Source organism: Nymphaea colorata, chromosome 1 (assembly GCF_008831285.2).
Source record: "Nymphaea colorata isolate Beijing-Zhang1983 chromosome 1, ASM883128v2, whole genome shotgun sequence".
In the NCBI taxonomy this organism is placed as follows: Eukaryota; Viridiplantae; Streptophyta; class Magnoliopsida; order Nymphaeales; family Nymphaeaceae; genus Nymphaea; species Nymphaea colorata.
In genome coordinates, this window is record NC_045138.2 from 135,804 (window position 1) to 156,978 (window position 21,175).

At 37.1% G+C, this 21,175-nt stretch overlaps 1 protein-coding gene across 1 annotated transcript; it reads right to left on the bottom strand.

Annotated features, from left to right (window-relative positions):
• Nucleotides 1-980: 980 nt before the first annotated feature.
• On the bottom strand, nucleotides 981-9,621 carry LOC116264549 (chaperone protein dnaJ 10). The gene is made up of 10 exons (XM_031644847.2): nucleotides 9,200-9,621; nucleotides 7,778-7,837; nucleotides 6,795-6,877; nucleotides 5,967-6,126; nucleotides 4,496-4,625; nucleotides 3,599-3,757; nucleotides 3,345-3,523; nucleotides 2,889-2,969; nucleotides 2,319-2,453; nucleotides 981-1,273 (listed from the first exon to the last, which is right to left on the bottom strand). Exons 1-10 carry the CDS (start codon nucleotides 9,290-9,292, stop codon nucleotides 1,193-1,195), a joined length of 1,161 nt encoding a protein of 386 aa, XP_031500707.1. The 5' UTR covers nucleotides 9,293-9,621; the 3' UTR covers nucleotides 981-1,192.
• Nucleotides 9,622-21,175: the final 11,554 nt, after the last annotated feature.

Consider the following 21,175-nt stretch of genomic DNA (forward strand, 5'->3'; position numbering starts at 1 on the left):
TTGTAATAAGCATGTGGCTGACTTGAAACTATATTTGAGAACGACAATAAATTTTTTGCAGTTTTACTACAGCAGTGAAGAACAAGGGGCTTTGATTTTGCCTTTTTTTTTGTTTTTTTTTTGTTTTATGTATTCTGCTCTCAGTAATAAAAAAAAAACACCATCACATTGTTACGAGACTAAAAATATTTGCTGTGTTTAATTTTTGAATTAGGACAAGGAAAACTTTCATTAGAAAACTACTTTTTTTTGCTTTAATTTTTTAAAAAATAAGTCTCTAGCTTTTGAAACAGGAGTCCAAATGCACCAGTCCATATAATTTAGGTCTTGTTCGAGCTTAGGTCGACCTTGGAGCCATGTCTTCAGCACCAAGCCAGGTTCGGTCAGGCAGGTCTGGTACGAACCCACCCACCATGTACAGCACCAGCAGCAAGCACCCAATGCGTCAGCTTGATGGTCTTGAAACCCAACTGACCTGAGCTTTTATGATGCTTGTGATGCGTCCTTTAAGGTCTGTTGCTTGTGATGCGTCCTTTAAGGTCTGTTTGGCAAAGGAAACAATGTGTAACTGCAGTCCATTAAAGTGTTTCGTGGATCTGCCCCAATCTATGGACCATTAATAGAACAATTACAAACTAATCTCGCCGTCAAACAGGCCCTTATCAACATAAAATGGTTCAAACCCAGTTCCGATTCAGCATTACTAGTTCAGACCCAACTGAATTTCCTCTACTCTGACCTGATTCATACCCATCTGAATTTTTGACACTGAATCTGGCTCTACCAAGCATATGATCGGACCTTTACATGTAATCAGGTCGGATTCTTGTCAAGTCTCACTCCGTATGCACAAGTATCACTCCTTCCCCATGCCTCATCAAGCGGCCCTTCTCATCAAAATCTTTCTTTTTGCAGTTTTTCAACAGAAATAAGCAATATTTGTGACGATGATTCTGACCCATTAACAAAGCCACGCCTCATCAGATTCACAGACTTGATTGATTGCTTACTTAAATCACACTGTCAAACAGAACTATTTATAATTTTATACAACCTTCCAGTAAACCTAAAATAGAAACGGTATCATTTGATAAAATCACCACATTACCTGAAACTCTAATTACACATTCAACCACCCAATCAGAAAATCCTCCCTATAAATACCAGATAAAAGTATTTAAATGGTTTAATTTCATCTTTCTCTGTACACGATCTCGTCGTCATCCACATAGTAGGCTGGATTGCATAAGCACCTAAAGAGTCGCCCGATCCTCTGCAGAAAAGAAGAAAGGGAAAGCATTTATAGAGGATCAATAGCAAAAGATGGTGGTGAAACAGCATTTCACAGTTTTAAAGCAGAAAGGCAAATAAATATCCTGGTGAGAAACCATGCTCCCCTCGAAAAGCCTGTCTTTGAAGAGTGTATATTTCCTCGTAGTCTAAGTCACATAGGTGCGGGTGCGAATTCCAGGATCCAGATATGGGTATGACAATTTTAGAAAATGTGAGCACATGGATATGGCAGGGTATATGTGCAAAACATCATAAAAAATTCAAAATAAAAGTAACATTTAAATAAACAAGTACTATAAATAAAAACAATACATGTTAATGCCAATAACTCTCAAACATAGAATGAAACCTGAGTTAGAAACAAGTTAAACCAAATAAAAGTAAGTAGTTTGGATCACTTTCGATCTGAAAAGGAAAAGTATCTAAGTGTGTTCCGCTTTCTCGTGTCAATACGGCGTACTGACATGGGTACGGGAACCATGTTGAAGTACATACGTGACAGCTCAGAGTACAGTGAGTGAACCTATTCCATGGTCATTGGAAGTCTTGCACTGGTTTCAGTAATTGCAAAAAGGAAAGAAAAGAAGAATTGCAACTTGAAAGCATGAACAAGAAAAATTATCAACTGATGAAGCTGATCACATGAATAAGCATTTAGCATGATATGCTTTCTAGATACAAAAAAGTATCATAACATAAACTAACTTTGTAACTCTTACACTGCACACACACACACACATATAATGTATTAGTGCATGTCTTTCTGTGTGTGTGTCCATCCTTAACCATGAAGAACACAAATTTGACTACATCAAGTTTTAGTACGCCACTGCAGCAAAAGTTGAATGCTCTCTTTATTTTCTATTGCATTAGAACCAGGTAGATGTGGTACTTTGAAAGGAGAAATGCTAAGTAACCATAATATACTACACACCTTTACCAAATTATATCTAATTGTTGCTATGAGATTATCGAACAACCGAGGGAGATAAGCTTTAATGCTTCTATATGAGACAAAAATGCACCTGGGATATAAAGGGAATTCTACATGGAGCTCTAGGTGATTCATCCTCTGAACTGCACTCGGAACTGGTTTCATCTTCATCAACTTTTGGATCGTCCTTCTTAGATGCCTCAGCATGCTGAGCTTTATTTGCACTCTATACGAAAGTAAATGTCAATTTTGGCTTTTCAAAATGAATAAATGACCTTATTAGGCCATTTTGCCACAAGCAAATTAATCACAGGTCAGAAAGGAACAAGCAAAATACATCAAAAGTATGTTCGTTTCTTGTCGCATGTGAGTCTCTGTGGCTCCTCAGCCTGTGGCTGTTGGTCACAGGGCATTCACATGAGCAAAGGTCTCAACTTGCGTTCGAGCTATTTTAAGAATCACAAGCTGCATCCTTTTATGTCACTCTGCCTGTGATTCTTCTGTGCTTGTGATCAGGAATCATAGGAAACTTTAAAAGTTTTGGAGTCACAGAAAAAAATAAGCCCTAAAAATGCTGATGTTCTTTTCTCAGCAAGAAAAATTGAGGATTGACTCCGTATGAATGGGTTATCCTTCCAAACGATGGGGCAAAATGTATTACCTGAAATTCTCTGCCAAGAATTTTCAGTGCTCTAGCACGAGCAACTAGTTCCTCTTTTTTTACATGGTTTTCCTGCAATACCTAAGAAAGATACAACAAGTGAATACTATGTAAATTTACTTTCTTAAAAAGAACTGTAACATACAGTAATTATATTATGGTCAAGGGGGCAATATTTTGGCACGTTAGCTTTCCAAAACTCGAATAAATGCAACAAACTGGACTATCATGATCTTGTGGAAATATTGGCACCCTAGAACATAAAACAGTGTTTATATCCAAAAAGAACTAGAGGGTTCAGATGATAATAATGAAATATAGCTTTCCTGGTCATATCTTACCTTTTAGAAGTGTGTTTCTAAGAACAAAATTTGTGGCCAGTTTAAGTGAACAAAAACACAATGCAGATCAGCTATAGCAACAGTGCTTGGCTACGTAGTCTAAGGAGGCACATACCATCTGACACACGTGCACTAGGGTCACTTCAATATCTGCAACATTTAGCTTCCAGAGCAAGTTGACCATCTTGTCTTTGTTTAACTGCATGCACGAATCACTGTCATTCTCTGGATTGACACCATCCAAGCTTAATTGCTTCTGAATCTCATCTTGCAGTTGCAATAATTGAAAGGCACCTAAAAAATTTATTTTCTCAGTACAAGTTATATGTTTAAGCAAATTCCAGTAGAACCAAAATTACATCTTTGTACCTTTTGCTGCTGTGAGCTGGGACATCCAGAGATGCCCTTTATGACGGACCCACTCAGCTATAAATGGCACTCTCAAATATATGGCTTTCTTTCCAAGCTCTTTTGCAGCTTGCCTTACATATATATAGCCAATAGTTTGCAGAATATTTACTCCAAAATCTGTCACCATGTAACACCAAGTATGATCAGTGTCAAGCCAGTACAGAAGATTATTCTTCAGGACTTAAATTGAAAAGTTTGAGATAATGTTACTTTCATGTTCGAACCTTAGTAAATGGATTGTTTGTAGTATTACTGACTTGATTCCTTAGTGGACGAAAAGAAAATTGTAACCTGGAAATAAGGGCATTGAAAAACTGCTTGCTGCAATATTTGGAAAGGGTAGACTAGGATTAGCAGTTCTCTTCCCACCCTTCTCAATTTTGTAGCTGAGAAATTGAGCTTTATATTTAAGAATTCAAAACCTTTTCAAGAAAGCTCAAGCCCATTTTCAAGAAAGCTCAAGCCCATCCATGCCAAAGCCTGTTGAAGGGAAATAACCTTTCTCCTCTCCAATGAAGAAAGAGAAAATGCTACAAAAAAAATGCAACAGTGACACCTATTTCCCAGTTTTCCATGCTTAACAAATGGAGATCCATCAAGTTTTGTAATTCGACAAGCTTAAAATGCCAAATGATAAATTAAAAAATTTTACCACCATAGAAGGGAACCACTTCACACCATGAGATACAGTGCAAGCATGAATAAAAGAAGAAGAAGGAGAGAGAAAGATTCACTGCTGTAACTGAATCAACGACCTATAATTTCCATGAAAACAAAAGAACAAAATATGCTTTAGGACTAGAATACAAAAACCCCATTGATTCACCAGCCCATTTTGATGGTTGATAAAATCACCTGAATTAGCAAGTCTTTCAGCCTCACTCTTAGCCCGTTGTAGAAACCCTTCTTTGTCTCCGTGAACATACTGGTCCACAAAATCCTTCAACTTCCCAGCAAGCTTCGCCTCCCTTTCTCTTTGGAAAGCCTTCACAGTAGCAAAGTAGCAACATGAAGTTTCATGTAGATAAGAACCTTTCAGGTTACAAAACATAATAAATACCCATGCACAAGGGCTCTGTCCAGATTGAAGATGAAAATCATCCCAAGTAAGATCAATTATGATGAAAAATCCAATGCAACTTAGATATATCTGTTGCTTTCTCAAATTTCTCCCGGCTAATTAGTATCAGGTAGTGAAGTATTTCCACGTTGTTTCACTTCCCATTTTTTAAGTAGACAAAAGATTACAGGTAGATCTTGGTTTGTGCTCTTAGTAAGTCTTCCATGACTCTAAAAATGATGAAAGTCGCTCCTTATGAGAGCGCACAGAAGAAAAAAAATGAAAAAGGCCATACCTCGTCTGCATATTCAAGTGGATAAACTAAACGCCGACAAGAAAAAATAGCAAGCTAAGCAATTGCTTGACAAAAAACATGACCTAGGCAAGTTAATAATGTTTCCGTTCATAGACAGTTAAAATTTGGGAACAAGTATTTTTTTTGTGTTGTTTCAAAATAATCAAATAGAAGAAATATTAGAGAACTCAAGATTATTGAAGCAATACTTTTTTTAGGACAAACACCATTTCATATATTTCTACATCATAGAATAAACAAAAAATGACTAGAGATTAGTATCAGTATCTGAGAGGGTCTTAGATTCTCAGAATCGGGTATCAGATATTATGGGAATTGATTCCAGAAAGTGTCAACGCAAACGCGGGTTGAAGTCCAAGAGATCACCTTTTCGCAGATAAAGCATTCAGGTCAAAGCTGTGTTTTATGTTAATATAAACATCCCATTCCTTTGGAATAAGTTCCTAATCTTATTCCTTCATTGCAATAGTACGCTAATGAATATCTACAGGATATCTCCAAATGCAAAGTTATTTCAAAAATTCGCTGGCGTTTACATTAAATATGTCAAAACCATTGACACGAGCATCATTCTTGAGTTTCTAATCATGGGGCTTTCTCAGGCATTTATCAGAAATTTTGCTTTCCTCATGAAAAATCTCGGAAACTCAAAAAAATTTAAAATAAAAATTGTGAAATTATATGCTTCTACTAATTTTCTTATTAACGGTTCAAAATACTTATAAAATGTGAAAAGAACAAAAAACAGAAAACAAAGGTTTAAAATACATTAGGAAATGGTTTTCTTTAAGGCGAAAATATTGCGATAATATTGTAAGAAGTATCTTTTTGGCAATACTTCCAACGTATTATACTATATTTTGGCTTTTTTCTTCATTTTTTTGTCTGTTGTGCCAATATTATCACAATATTAGTGATAGTGGCCTAAACGTAAACATATAAGTGCTCACCTTTAGCCTATCAGGAAGGTTCCCAGGATCCATGTTGTCATTGTCGCTAATAATCCCAGAGGATGCCATGGATGCTGTCGCTAGCTGCCCGATATAGTCCTCGAACAGATCACTTCCAAAAAGAAAAGCAAAAACTGCAGTTGGGTCTAGCATATTATCCCTACAAAAATTAGACCATACATTCAGAAAGTACAAAAAGACAGTCCCATTTATAGATTCTAAGGTGGATTTTTATGTGTTCAGTGCAAGCCTGTGATAATTGCATAAAGTAAGCATTTATTGGCATTTAGCAACCAGCCAATAATATCAGGAAAGGTACTGATATTTTCAACCATTACTGAAAAATCATTATATCCCAGTATTTAGAATGCGGTTAATAAAGAAAGGCCTTTTTTATGTTTTGTGTGTATGTTTTTTACGTTTTGTCTCCTTTATATTTCAAATTCAAAGTTCAAACCACCTTTAAGATTTTCTTTGTTTATATTTTTACAAGTAAAACTATCACAAAGGCCTACTGTTTCAAGGCTTACCATTGTTCGCAATTTTTAACATGTCGTATTTATAAAATCAATTTTAAAAAAGAAAATCCCACAAGAAAACATGGTCAAGAATGACATAGGTGACTATGCAAGAAAATAGGGTATTATATTAGACCTTCATAAAAACCCAAAAAAGCTAGAGAACTAATTCTCACTTTCCGAAAAGGCACAGGTGCACCAAAAATTAACTAGAGAGTTGCAGCATATACAGTTCAGGATGTGTCTACACATTGACAAATAGTACTTGCTGGATAATATTTTCTTGTAAAGATTAGAATGACCAACTAACCATGATATGATTGATTTTCCATTTTTATCATACGCTTCTCTTTGAACTGGATCACTTAGAACTTGGTAAGCTTCACCTAAAACCTGCAGAGAAGCCAAAAGGTGGACTCATGATATCATGACAAGTAAAAAAGCAAAAACTTAAAAACATTTAAATAGTACAGCAATCAAATCTTAAATAACGAAGAGAAGCAGATGTCAAAGATAATAAATGAGAGAAAGAAGCCAATCAAGCAGAGCAGTCCATAATTACATGCATGCACGTGCAATGGCTGTTGTTATCAACAGCTCTGCATCTTGTGGTCATCTTAATCAATCATTTATGTTTACTTTACTTTGTATTTGGACGAAAAGCAGTCATTCGATGCAGAACGTCTAAACATTCTACTGAGACCAACCTGCCTTCCAGAGATTGACTACTGCTTCCAAAATTTTTCACTGGAGTTTAACATGGATCAATGTTCAGAACACTCAGCTGGCGCATGGATTCACTCACTCAAGGACTGGAGCCTAGGCCAACATGGCATGACGAGACAAATTTTCTTTTATGGAAGCTACTGCTGAAATGAAACTGAGTTATTGTATCAATCAGATGGAAGGCTAGAGAGGCAGAAGTATGCTTCCTACAAAAGGTAATGCCAATGAAAGTGCAGAAGCTGACTTGTCAATTTGAAAATTTTCCAGTTATAAAGTAGCTTGGTGTTGTAATGAAGAAAATATTTCAACAATCAAAATAAGAAGTGCCATACAACGATAACGCAGAACCTGACTTTCTCTTTTAAATATTTTGAGAACATGAGTGTCCAATTATAATATAACTTAATTTTCTAGAAGAGGAATTCAAGTAGAGGTATCTTTATTAGAAATAGGAATTCAATTCTGACTTCACTCACTTCAGAAATAATCGCATTAGCAAGCATACTGAACATACAAGGCAATTATGCTTAACTGAAATAAATCCCAAGTTTTTCATTCTATACTTGCCTGGAATCTCTTGGCAGCTTCAGGATCATTTAGATTCTTATCAGGATGAACTTGTCTTGCCTGCAGCATGATTACAATTAAAAATATTAGAGCATAGATAAGTATTTTGGCCCATTATACCATATTGTTAATGACTGAAATGATCTAGCAGAAAAACAGGTCCTTCTAAGATCAGGAAGTGTGAATAGAAGGAATGCAGCATGATCAGAAGTGCAACTTGTCATGCCTGCAGCATGATTACGACTTACACTAGGGAATATCATAGACACAGATTCGATAAATTTTTCAGCCTATTACATCATATTTTTCACGACTGAAATAAGTTAAAAAAATATAAATTAACACTGAACAAGTTACTGAAAATCAGGAAATATGTTAATGATAGACGGAATCCAGTATAATTAGGACTGCAGCGTCTGATTTTCGGCTGTACAGTGTTTGAATCTCTATGTATTAAAAGGTACGTTTTCAAATTTGCAATCAAATTGCAACTGTAAGTATAATAGAATAACTACATGAATTTTCAGGAAACCAACATAAGCTGGGTTCAATAAAAGCACTGAAAAGAATATGAGTGACAAGATTATGAACTGCCGTGACAGGATAACCACAAAAGAAGAAAGGGCAAGCACAGATTTGAGAACATTCAAAGGCTTAGCCAATATCACATACTCTACATTAGTTTCGTTGTTATGAAACAACCACCAAAGAAAATCGATGACAGACAGCAAATTGGAGCTTAGAAACAGGGACAATTTCCAATATGGAGAGATGTTCAGTATATGAAGAGGTATAAGTGAATAATTTGACATTAGTCAGTGAAAACATTCTAGAATTTTATGCAATTTATGTTCTCTAAAACGTGAGGCAGTCCTTCTCCAATAAGAGTCACATTGCCTAAGTATTGCATAAAAGAAGGACGAAACATAATAACGGAAATGCAGAAATGATACAGTCGCCATAAATTCATCTAACCTAAACTGCTAAATAGAGGACTCATCGAAGGTATATTAAAAAAAATTAACTCCAAGAAAGCCGTATGAGTGCCTCAATTCTGTGCCAAAAGTTTATGACTCCCAAACTCCAAAGAAATCAAACAAATGTATCAGGTAATAATAGATATGGAAAGTCCAGAAATCAACCAGTTCTTCTGCAACTACAGCCAATATAAAGCAATCCATCAACCAAAGACATGCTAGAATCTACAAGTCAGAAAAAACTCCAGCATGTCAGCCAAATCCTTTAAAACGTTAATCCATCGGAGAAACCAAAAAACAATTCCAAGAAAAGGAAAGAAAGTCACAATAGCGAAGAAACAAACATATAGTACAGCCCTACAGATACTTCAGCCTCCCTGCGGCACCACAAACTGAAATCATGAGCAAATAACAACAAGAAGAGGCAAACTACCAGAATCCTGACCTTTAAATAGTACGCCTTCTTGATCTCAACCCCTGACGCCGACGGACTCACTCCGAGAACGTCGTAATACTCCATGTCCTTCACCGTCTCCATTTCTCCTATTAATTCACCTTACCTTCGTGTCTTCCACCGGAATTTCCTCCGGCGCCAAATATAGTCCAGCTCTCGCCACACGCAGCCGGAGTAGGCCGAATTTGGGCGACACTTCGAAATCCACCCTAACTTCCGACAGATCCACCGGATCCGCCCTGATTCTTCACTGGGCGAGATCAAGAACGTCGCAATCGTCCGATCGAGGAAGGGGAATAAACAAAAGGGAGAAGAAAGGGGAGGGATGGGCATGGTGGCCAGCGATCGCCTTTTGCCAGATCGTCACCCTTTTTTCTGAATAAAAATTTATCTGATCGCTGTCTGCTTTTTCTGTAAAGGCCCTCGCAGCCAAAAGGCGTTCTCAGTTTTATAGCTGTCTCCTTCCCCCGCCCCTCTCCCGCGGACATGGGAGCCAACGGGAGAGGAGCCGCAGTGAAACCGTTGTATCACTCTAGGCTGGTGATACTTAATCTTAGCCATTGGAACTGTGAGATCGACGGCTGCGATTCGGTATCAGTGGACTCTGGTGATACGAGATATCTGGCGCGCAACTCCCCGCCGTTTGCGTGGGAAAGGCAACGGTATAAACAAATTTAAAAATGAGGGAATTACTAAAATGTGCTCCAATGTTTGGTAATAGGACGAAACTGGCTTCCGTTGACTGGGTCTTCCAAGTTTCGCGTTGAGTTCGGACTATCTTGTAATAACATTTCAAATTTTACAATCAGAATAAGGTGCTCTAATCGCATTATTAATTTTTCAATTAGTTGAATTTTTAATATATTTTAAAATTGAAAATATGCTAATATATTTTTCATTTATTTTATAATGTTGTGGTAGTGTGTCAAGAATGCCTATCAGTAGCGATTAAAAACTATGTGTATAAATTGTTTCTTGTTTATCAAACTGGTTAACACTATTTAACATGATTTATTTGATAGGAAACATTTCTTCAATCGTTTTCTTGGACATATAGATGCATTTTCCGATCATAAAATTCCATACATTTTAAGCGGTTCAAACATTACAACAGACGCGCAGTCACGATCAAAACCTTCAATAAATCATTATACATAGGATTTGTGGATTTTTACTGTCAGTCCATGATATTCATACATACAGCCCAATGTAATGAGCTCCTATATATATATATATATATATATATATAGAGGGTTGTAGAGAAACTAAAATTTATATATAAGAACAATGGTTTTTTGTAAAGTTTGAATAGATATAACTCATATTTTTTGGAGGTCGTCCGAGCTACATATGGGCTGGTGGGCAACTGTCCCCCCAGTAGCCCTTCAACATTTTTTTTTCATTTTCAATTAATATTTTCAAATGTTTGGCTTGTTATGGCCCTACATATACAAAATCTGTGAAAAGTACCCAGTCCAACAAATTTTTTTGGCTCAGGCCACTGGCAGTGCAGAGCCATATCATAGTCGCTGTGGGCAACTGCCCACACCAGCTGCACAAAGTTTGTTTAAGTTTACGTTAATGCTTTGATGTATTCGATTGTCTATATACAGAAGTGCTCTTAAAGAACTAAAGATATTGAATTAGTGCTCCTCCAGTCAAAATTTATGCACCGCTAGTGGTTGGGGTCTCGAAGATAGATCTGGCTAACTTTTGGGGTGCCCTTGATGTATTTCTATTAGTTGAACTTGTTGAGGTTATCAGTGTTGCTCTGGGCTTGCACTTGGTTTAATGGTTTTCTTTTTACAAATTATAACTTGGTTTGAGTTTTGAAATCCACATCAACTTTTAAGTGAGTAGGATGTTAACAATCCACCACTCTTGGAAAGACCTAAGTGGAGTATAGTACACCCTTCAACTTGAATGTTGTGATCTCATCTTTTATCGTTCAAGAACGTAGCACTCACAAGAATTGAACAAGCGACATGCTTTTTGCACACCCACCTGTCCAACCAGCTATATTACACCACTCTATGCAATAAATTGTTGTCCACTTAACATCGGTAAGTTATGAGGGAAAACATTAAAGGAAACTCCACTACTGAACTATAGTTAAAAGTACTTGAGATCAAAGAAAAAAGTACAAGGTGTTGTAAAGCACCCTCCAACAAGGTGTTGTAAAGCACCCTCCAACTTTGTCATTTCTTTATCCTTGTAGATTTAGCTGTCTACAACATGCTTCTATCCCTCCATAATCATTTAGTGCACATCTCTCTCCTATATATATATATATATATATATATATATATATATATATATATATATAATATATATGAGACAGACCTGACCTATGATCGCTAAGCTTTAAATCTTGAGGGAGAAGCCGGAAAAAAAGTTAAACTGAATGATATGTTAAAATCCTTGGAGAATTGAGTGTAAACAAGAAATATGTTTACTAATTCTTAGGTATTCAAACTTGGAGTTGATATCTGTGCAGTCAGATTTGAAAATATGACACACTTTTTGAGATATTCAGCTGGAAACTCAAGTGTACGTGACAATTTCCTCTAGATGATATAATATTGAGAAGTGGCTCCGAGCTAAATATGCCAAACTCAACCTTTTCTTCTTAAAAGAAAAATGCTGAGTGGCGAAGCAAACATGTGAACTCTAGACCTGGTGAATTGAATATTTCAAAAAAAAAAAGTTGTTTAAAAAGAAAAAAAAAAGATTAGATTGTTTCTTTATATGATGCTAACAAACTTTGAATTTTGAACTCCTTTTATAAGAACTGGCGCAATGGATGAGGCAAGAGCTGTAGACGACCAGTCTTTGTTTTGAACTCGTGGTAACAATTCCCTATGCTACAAAAAAAAGCTTTTTGTTTTTGGTGGTTGAAACATAATGGGGCATCACTCGAGACATCAAAAGCAGCCCTAAACTAAGGGGCCAAGCCAGAAATTTTTACAAAGAGGGCCGAATTAAAGTTTTTAAATTTTGACATAGGCTAAAATATCATTTTTTAAAATTTTTATATAGAATAATTAAAATTTTCTAAAATTTACATGAAATTTAAAAAAAAAAATTGAGGTGGGGTCAGGGCCCATGCGGCTCCCTTGGCTCCGCCCCTACCTAAACCCTAGGAACATGGGGATAAGCTTTCACTCAAGCAGTGGGATTAACCTCCCGCCCACCAGAACTTTGAGCTTGTTTGTTGTAAAAAAGGGTACAAGAGGTTCGAAGAGATTTTGGATTTGGATGTTTTGGGTAACCATGCTCATTTAACAACTACAGTTTGGTGATATGCAGAGGACTGAGGTCTGCAAACTTGGGCCCTGCCGACATGATACTGATCGTGCTAAGGTCATTCAGAAGCTTTTGATACAAGAACATTGTGTTTTTAGAACACATGTTTCTATCACATACACATTTCTATGTCTAAAAACTACGCCATGAATTTGTTGATCTAAATCACCTTGTGATTTCGTCAGGCATTTATTTGTTCGATCTAAGAACAACATTCATAGTCATGCCATGTTTTTTCCAATATATGTTTTAAGGACATGTCTGAACACATTGTTCTTAGCCTTCTTATTATGAACATGTCTGAACGCATTGTTCGTAGCCTTCTTAAAGCGTAACTTTCATTAGGCTTGGCTTGGAACGGGCTCAATTCAAGATGGGTCATGCAGTCATAACTTGTTCACGTTTTGAACCCAGAAGCAAGACCAGTGGTGAAGCTAGGTGTAGGCTTGTGTGGGCAGTTGCCCATACTGACCCATATTTATTATATTTTACATATTAGGTCCCCAGCATGCAATTAAAAAATAAGTAACCTATAAAAGTTTAAAAGGAAATAAAACAGAAACGGAAACGTGAACACTTTCAGGTGTGTACTCTATTTTTTATGAGAGAACTCAGGGGCGTTTGCTTTCCTGGGATCTAGATCTCAGATCCCAAGATATTTGAGTCAGACCCCGTTCCATCTGATCTCGAGATTTTGGCCACATACTAGTATTTCAAATCCTCATTATTATGTAGATCTGAAATCCACTGTTGGTTTACCCTGTAGACCTCACATGGTAATGAGCAAGCTAGTACTCACCATTGGGTAAAAACGAAGATCTGAAATCCTCTGTATGTGGCCAAAGCCAAAACGTTGGATCTGAAGCTGGATTTGGGGACAGGATGCATGATTTTAAATCCACAGATCTGGAAGATGAAAAATGGCCCCTAAAGGGGATCGAAGACAGGAAACTTGAATTGTTTAAGAGTGTGTTTGTTTCACTGCAGATGTCATCTGAGATCAAGAGGATCTCAAATCTATAAAGCAGCTACAAACACAAGCAAATGAACTCACGGAGTGCGTTGGCCTCCTCATGGAGTTCTGGTTAGGTTGGACATCCTCCCCATCCAACTTTAAATCCATGGTTTTTAACACGTAATATAGGTTTAAGATCCACAATGTCAAGATCCTCAATTTGTTTAAACTGAAGATCATATAGTGCACATCTTTCAATGCAGTCTCGAATATGAGAACCAAAGCTATCAAGCACTAGCTAATGGATTTTTTTACTATTAAAAAACATTATTTAAGTAAGAAAACAACTAGCTTAATATATGTTTCTCATCAAATCGCTCTTAAGATCATATCCATAAGGTTAGAGTTCAAAAAAAATATTTTAATAATTAATTTCAATAGGTCTGGTTTTTGTCTCTTACCCAAGTTGTCTGGTTTTTACCAACTTTCCTACACACACACACATATATATATATATATATCTGGTTTTTGCCTCTTACCCAAGTTGTCTGGTTTTTACCAACTTTCCTACACACACACACACACACACACACACACACACACACACACACACACATATATATATATATATATATATATATATATATATATATATATATATATATATATATATATAGTGTGTGTGTATTGTGAAGTTGCTAGTCCCAACTTTGATTAATAATAGGGAATGGCAGCCCTCTCTCCTAGAGGGTTGCACCCGAAGATGCTAGTCCCAAATACAAGAAGAACGACACCACATGTCTATCATTATCAACCTAGCTCCTACTAGTCTAACAAATGAACAGATTTTCTCTTCACCTCTGAGATTACCAGACATTACTCACCCTAAAAAGAAAAGAAATGGATGTCATTTGCCAATCTCTCCAAAAGCTACATGATACATTCATAAGTCACCTTGCCAATTATCATCATGGGCAGAGGCAGAAATTTTTCACTAGGGGGCCGAACTATAGTTTCAAAATTTTGACAGTGCTGAAATATAATTGTTTAAAATTTGTATATAAGCCATGTGAGAAGTACCTGAGTTTTCGTAATAGAATTCACACTTGTGGACACAATTCAACTCTTAAATCAAAGAGACCTATTAGATATAATACACAAGTAAGATCCATAGAAAGGTATAAGCCCATACACATCACAAGGCAGTAAACAAGGACAAACCTTCACACCGATAGAAAACCTGGAAACTTACAAATAAATCTCTTATCGTCATGCAAGTTGAGATATAAATTCCACCCACCTGGCAATAGTAAGCATACACTTCTCCAAAAGAAACTACAAGAATTGTGTATACGCACCTACAATCAGACATAAAGTAAAGTAGATCAATTTAACAATGTGCTCAGACTAAAAAAGGCAACCTATGGATCCAAACAATCCCCTCAAGCTTGAGGTACTGATCTTCATACGACACTTGAAAAAATAGCATTCAAAAAATTAGCTTCCTATTCATCAAAAAAGTACAATGACCATTGGCAAAGGTTCCGACCATTTTTGGTGTTATGAAAATTATTGGATACAGAAAAGGAGCCAATCCATGTGATGGACACCTACTTAAACAGATTTGGCATCAAAGACCTATAGCAATTGATTAGATTCTTTGTGGAAAAAGAAGTTTTACACTAAAATGGAGGCTCTTCTTGACTTCGATGAATAAGCTTTTGACATCTTGAAGAATATTGGGGTACATGGCAGTGAGCTAGTTGATACTCCAATTGATGAAAAAAGGTAAGAATGGCTAGCAGGAAGACTCCTATCCCTTACAGTCAAGGCCTGACCTTTGTCTTTGTAGTTGGGATAGCCAATCAAGCCAGGTATGATCTTAATGAATATCATACGACCCTTGTAAACCAAATTCTCATGCATGTATAGAATCCCTTCAAGGCAGAGAATGCCCTTAATAATACTAGTGCATAATAAAAATTGAATGCAACTTAGTCGCAAACTGAGCTAATCAACTCCACATGGAATCTGTGCAGTGGCTTCTAGAATTATACGAACCCACTTGGGTAAGGTCACTCATTATTGAAGTGGGTCTAAATGTTGAATTACCTCTTAAAGCGTACTATGACGGTCAGAATCATATCTGCATTATAATGAACTCAGTTTACCATGATAACTAAACACAACCCCAAAAAGAAAGAGAAAATAAAATACAAGTAACTTGCTTATGTACTACCTAATGGAATTGCGAAGAGTCAATAAGAAGAATTCTCAAGCATCCATGCCTCACTCGAGGGGGGAGTTCTTCTCAGTGGTGTATCAATATCTTGCTACCAATGTTCGATTGAGCCTTTCCTTACCAAGGGAGATACCAAATAGTACCTTCTTGAGACCATATACTGTTGTATCTACCTGCTGTTCTAGCTTCCTAATTGATAAAATGACGATGGCCGAAGATCACAATGAAAGATTTCCTCCTAAAATCAAGCAATCAGCTGAAGATCAAGATAGAAGATCTCTTCCTAAAATCAAGCAGTGGGCTGAGGATAACAATGAAGAATCAATTCTTAAAATCAAGCAATCGATTTGTGGATCCCTGCTGTAAACACCAACTATAAATATGAATAAAGAACTCTCTCATATTCATTGAGAAAGAGAGAGGTTTCCATTTGTCATGGATGTAGGCTGAGTTTAGCCGAACCACGTTAATTGTTTTGAGTGTTCTCTATTGTTTTTTGTTTTTATATGGTATCAGAGCTAAAGGCATCAGCCAAAGCTCCCGTTTTTAGACCTGCGATTGATGAATTCTTGCTAGTGTCTGAAAGTTGTGCGTCCCTTCTTCGCTGCAGCCTCACGTTTCACCATTTCAGAAAGTCGTGCGTCTGTCCTTCGCTGCAGTTTTTCATCTTTTCCTCATTAATGTCACTGGTAGAATTCTTGCTAGTATTGGAAAGTTGTGTGTCTCTCCCTCGCTGCAGCCTCACATTTCACTTTTTCGAAAAGGCATGTGTCCCCTTTTTCGCTGCAGCCTCGTTTCCTAGTGCACTTTCCTTTCACCACTTTCTTCTCTGGCTGCATCCTATTTCGCAGGCGACGTTCTGTTTCTTTGGCATTACAGCAAGATTCAAACCTGATCTGAGACAGAAGAAGAGTTTCTCCAGCGAAGAAAAAGAGGGTGGAAACTGAATTTGGGATTGTCGGACTGGTGTGTTACTTGAACTCCTTCTCTGAGGTACCTACCTCTGTCGCTGCTTGGTTAATATACTTTGTTATCTATGAGGCAAATCGTTGTGGATATCATGGCTGCTGTAAATTCGACTGAGTCTGGCTCAACAGTAGCTCCTGTCCCTAATCCAGGAACTCAAGGGAATGCTTTTTCCAGTCTAGTTTCTGATAGATTGGACAAAAGCAATTATTTGCTATGGCGCTTACAAATTACTAGTGTGATAAAAAGTCAAGGCATATTGAGGTACGTTAATGGCTCTTTTAATGCTCCACCCGAATATCTTAATGTTGATCAAACTAAGCCGAATCCAGAATATGATACATGGGAACGTGCAGACCAGTTAGCCTTGAGTTGGATTATGGCGACTGTGTCTGAAACCATTTTACCTCAGCTAATTTCCTACACCTCGGCCCATCAAGCTTGGTGTGCTCTTGAACAACAATATGCCTCACAGTCTAACTTAAGGATCATTAAGTTGAAACGTGATTCACAAAATGTGAAAAAGGGAGACATGCTCATGGCTGATTACTTAAATCACGTTAAGTTTCTGTATGACTCTTTAGCTGTTGTCATTCATGTGATTTCTGATTCATATCTGGTTCTTTATACTCTGAATGGCTTATCGAGTGAATATGAAGTGTTTATCACCACTGTTACCACTTTCAAGCAATTGCTAAGTTTTTTCGAAATTTTTGATATGCTGGTCACTCAAGAAAATCGTCTTCGCATTCTTACGCCACCATCATATAATAACAGTGACTCCTCCGTTGTCGCCTTTGTTGCCCAACGTAGGTGAGGTCGAGGTAACTTCAACTATGCAAGAGGAAGAGGTAATGGTCGCAATGGTGGCCACAGCCGCAAAAATAATAATTATGGCAATGGTGGGCGTGGAAACAATACTCTCAACACCAACTTCAAATCTGCTCAATGAGTCATTTGCCAATATAGTGGTCACATAAACCATATGGCTCGCCAATGTTACAATATACCAAAGGGATTTATGGCTATGGCACTTAATGTTGGAGTTAATACAAGTCAAGTCAATACTGATGCATCTCCCTCTAATACGACTAATGATAGTCAAGAGTGGTACCTTGATACAGGACCCACCCACCACATGACCAACACCAATCAGTCGGTGCAAGGTACTATTTCTTACTCTGGATTTGATTCTGTTGTTGTAGGTAGTGGAGAAAGACTTGCTATTAGAAGTATTGGTAATGTGTCGCTGCCATCTAAAAATACTTCACCTTAAAGAATGTTTTGCATGTGCCGACATTACAAAAGAACTTACTTTCTGTGGCCAAGTTTACTAAGGACAACACTTGCAAAACGGAATTCACACCTCATGGTTTTACTATTAATAATCTGCAAATGGGGGAGATAATGCACATAGGACTTCTTAAAGAAGGATTATACTCGTGGTCGAATGCTCTTGGAGACACTGCAGCTGTTGGGACAAGGAATAAAGTGCAACATGAAGGTTGCAAAAGCTATCTTTCTATTTCAAATGGAGTCGTTGACACTTCTGTAGGGGACTCTAATAAGTTATTTGATTTATGGCATACACGCTTGAGACATGCTAATGTTTATTTGATGAATAAAATGATTGCATCAAGATTGATTTCTGCTGATTCTATGCATAAAAATAAAGTGTGTTTTATTTATGCTTTAGCCAAGATGCATCAATTACTTTTCCCTAGAGCAGATTTCAAGGCTTCCGCTCCTTTAGAAATGCTTCATGCATATCTATGGGGACCTTTCTCATGCACATCTAGGAAAGGCTACAACTATTCTTTGGTGATAGTAGATGATTACTCATGTTTTACATGGATCTTTTCTTTAATAAAAAAATCAGATACTTTCGCTTACTTTCAGAATTTTCACAAAATTGTGAGCAACAACTTGAACAGAAAGTGAAAATCTTTCATAGTGATTCTGATGGAGAATTCTTGAGTCACGCTTTTTTTTATTATCTTAATGTTCAAGGCATTCGACGATGGCTTTCGTGTCTGCACACACCACAACAAAATGGCATTGCAGAGCGAAAGCATCGACATATTGTGGAAATGGGATTGAGTATGCTCATCCAAGCAAGTATGCCCACACGTTTTTGGATTGATGCTTTCAAAATGGCGGTTTACATTATCAATCGGTTACCTATAATTGACATGCAGAAGGTGACACCATATAAAAAGATACTTGGTGAAAAACCCCAACTTGTTAAGGTTTTTGGATGCACTGTTTACCCTCTTGCTGGGCCTCAACATAAATCCAAACTTGCACCAAAATCTTATGCTTGCATTTTTCTTGGCTATGCTAAATGTCATAAAGGTTACATCTGCTATAATCCCTTAGACAAACATGCCATCATATCTAGACATGTCTTATTTGATGAAAGTACATTTCTTTATTCAGGTATTTCTCCACCAACCACCACCAACGAAATTATCCAATGGCTAGCGTCCAATCATACCGATCCACCAATAGTCAAGCCTCTTATTTCTCTGCCAAACCCTTGTTCCAACATTATTGAACCATGTAACCCAAATCCTAGCAATCAAGATACGGAACCTACACCTAGTAGCATTGAAACCAATGTTGAACACAATGAACCTCTTCGTCAACCTGAACTTCAACCACCACCATCACATGCCAACCATATCAAGAGTCACTCTATGGTCACTAGATCTCAAGATGGGACGCGAAGACCCAAATTTTTCCCTTATCTTAGTGAAACAAAGACCCCTATCAAAGACTATGAACCCATAAATTTGCAAGCAGCTCAAAAAGATTTTAGGTGGGTCGATGACATGACTAGTGAAATCTATGCTCTTCATAACGATAAAACTTGGGAATTGGTACCTTGTCAGCCTCATGGTAATGTTGTGGGTTGCCGATGGATGTACAAGGTCAAACAACATGCAGATGGCTCAGTGGCACGATTCAAGGCTCGTCTTGTAGCCAAAGGGTATAGTCAAAGAGAATATATTGATTATTCAGAAACTTTCAACCCAGTCATTAAACCTACTACTATCCATTTGGTTTTATCTATTGATACCAGACAGGGATGGATTATTCACCAACTGGATGTGAATAATGTCTTTTTGCGTGACACACTAAAGGAAGGAGTATATATGAGTCAACCACCAGGATTTGTAGACAATGATCACCCTGATTATGTGTGTCAATTGAAGAAGTCTCTATATGGACTTAAGCAAGCTCCTCGAGCATGGTTTGAAAGTTTGAGCACATATCTCATATCTAAAGGATTTGCAGGGTCCAAATCTGATTCGTCTCTGTTTGTATATACTTTGTCATCATGCATTGTGTATATTCTCATATTGTAGATAATGATCATCCTGATTATGTGTGCCAATTGAAGAAGTCTTTATATGGACTTAAGCAAGCTCCTCGAGCATGGTTTGAAAGTTTGAGCACATATCTCATATCTAAAGGATTTGCAGGGTCCAAATTTGATTCGTCTCTGTTCGTATATACTTTGTCATCATGCATTGTGTACATTCTCATATTGTAGATAATGATCACCCTGATTATGTGTGCAAATTGAAGAAGTTTCTATATAGACTTAAGCAAGTTCCTCGAGCATGGTTTGAAAGTTTGAGCACATATCTCATATCTAAAGGATTTGTAGGATCCAGATCTGATTCGTCTCTGTTCGCATATACTTCTCCATCATGCATTGTGTACATTCTCATATATGTTGATGACTTTATTTTAAAAAGAAACTCCCCACTTGAGACACAAAACATCATTCATGAGATAAGTAACAAATTCTCCATCAAGGATTTGGGAAAGTTTCACTACTTTCTTGGGATAGAAGTTGAATATAATGGATCTGATATTTATCTCCCACAAAAAAATACATAAGTGACATCTTTGCTAGAGCTTAAATGGGAGAAGCCAAAGCCATTGTCATACCAGCTGCTTCTAACATATCCCTTTCAAAATTTGAAGGAGAAAAACTCAAGGAGTATAGAAGCATTGTGGGCACACTTTAATATGTGATCCTCACACGTCTAGACATTGTATATGCAGTCAACAAGGCAAGTCAATTTTTTCATGAACCCATTAATCTTCACTGGACACATGTAAAACGGATCCTTCGTTATCTTCAAGGAACTCGAGCTTATGGTCTACATATAAAAGCATCCCCACATTGAAAACTTGAAGCATATTCAGATGCTGATTGGGCCGGTTATTCTGATGACAGAAGATCCACAAATGGATTTGTCACTATGTTGGGTGGAAAAATAATATCTTGGAGATCAAACAAACAACATATAGTAGCTTGTTCAAGTACAGAGGTAGAATATAAGGCAATAGCAGGAGCTACTGTAGAACTTACATGGCTAAGGCACCTTCTCAACAACTTACAGTTCCCACTACATGATGTCCCTATATTAAAGTCTGATAATTTGGGAGCTACCTATCTTGCAGTCAATCATGTTTTTCA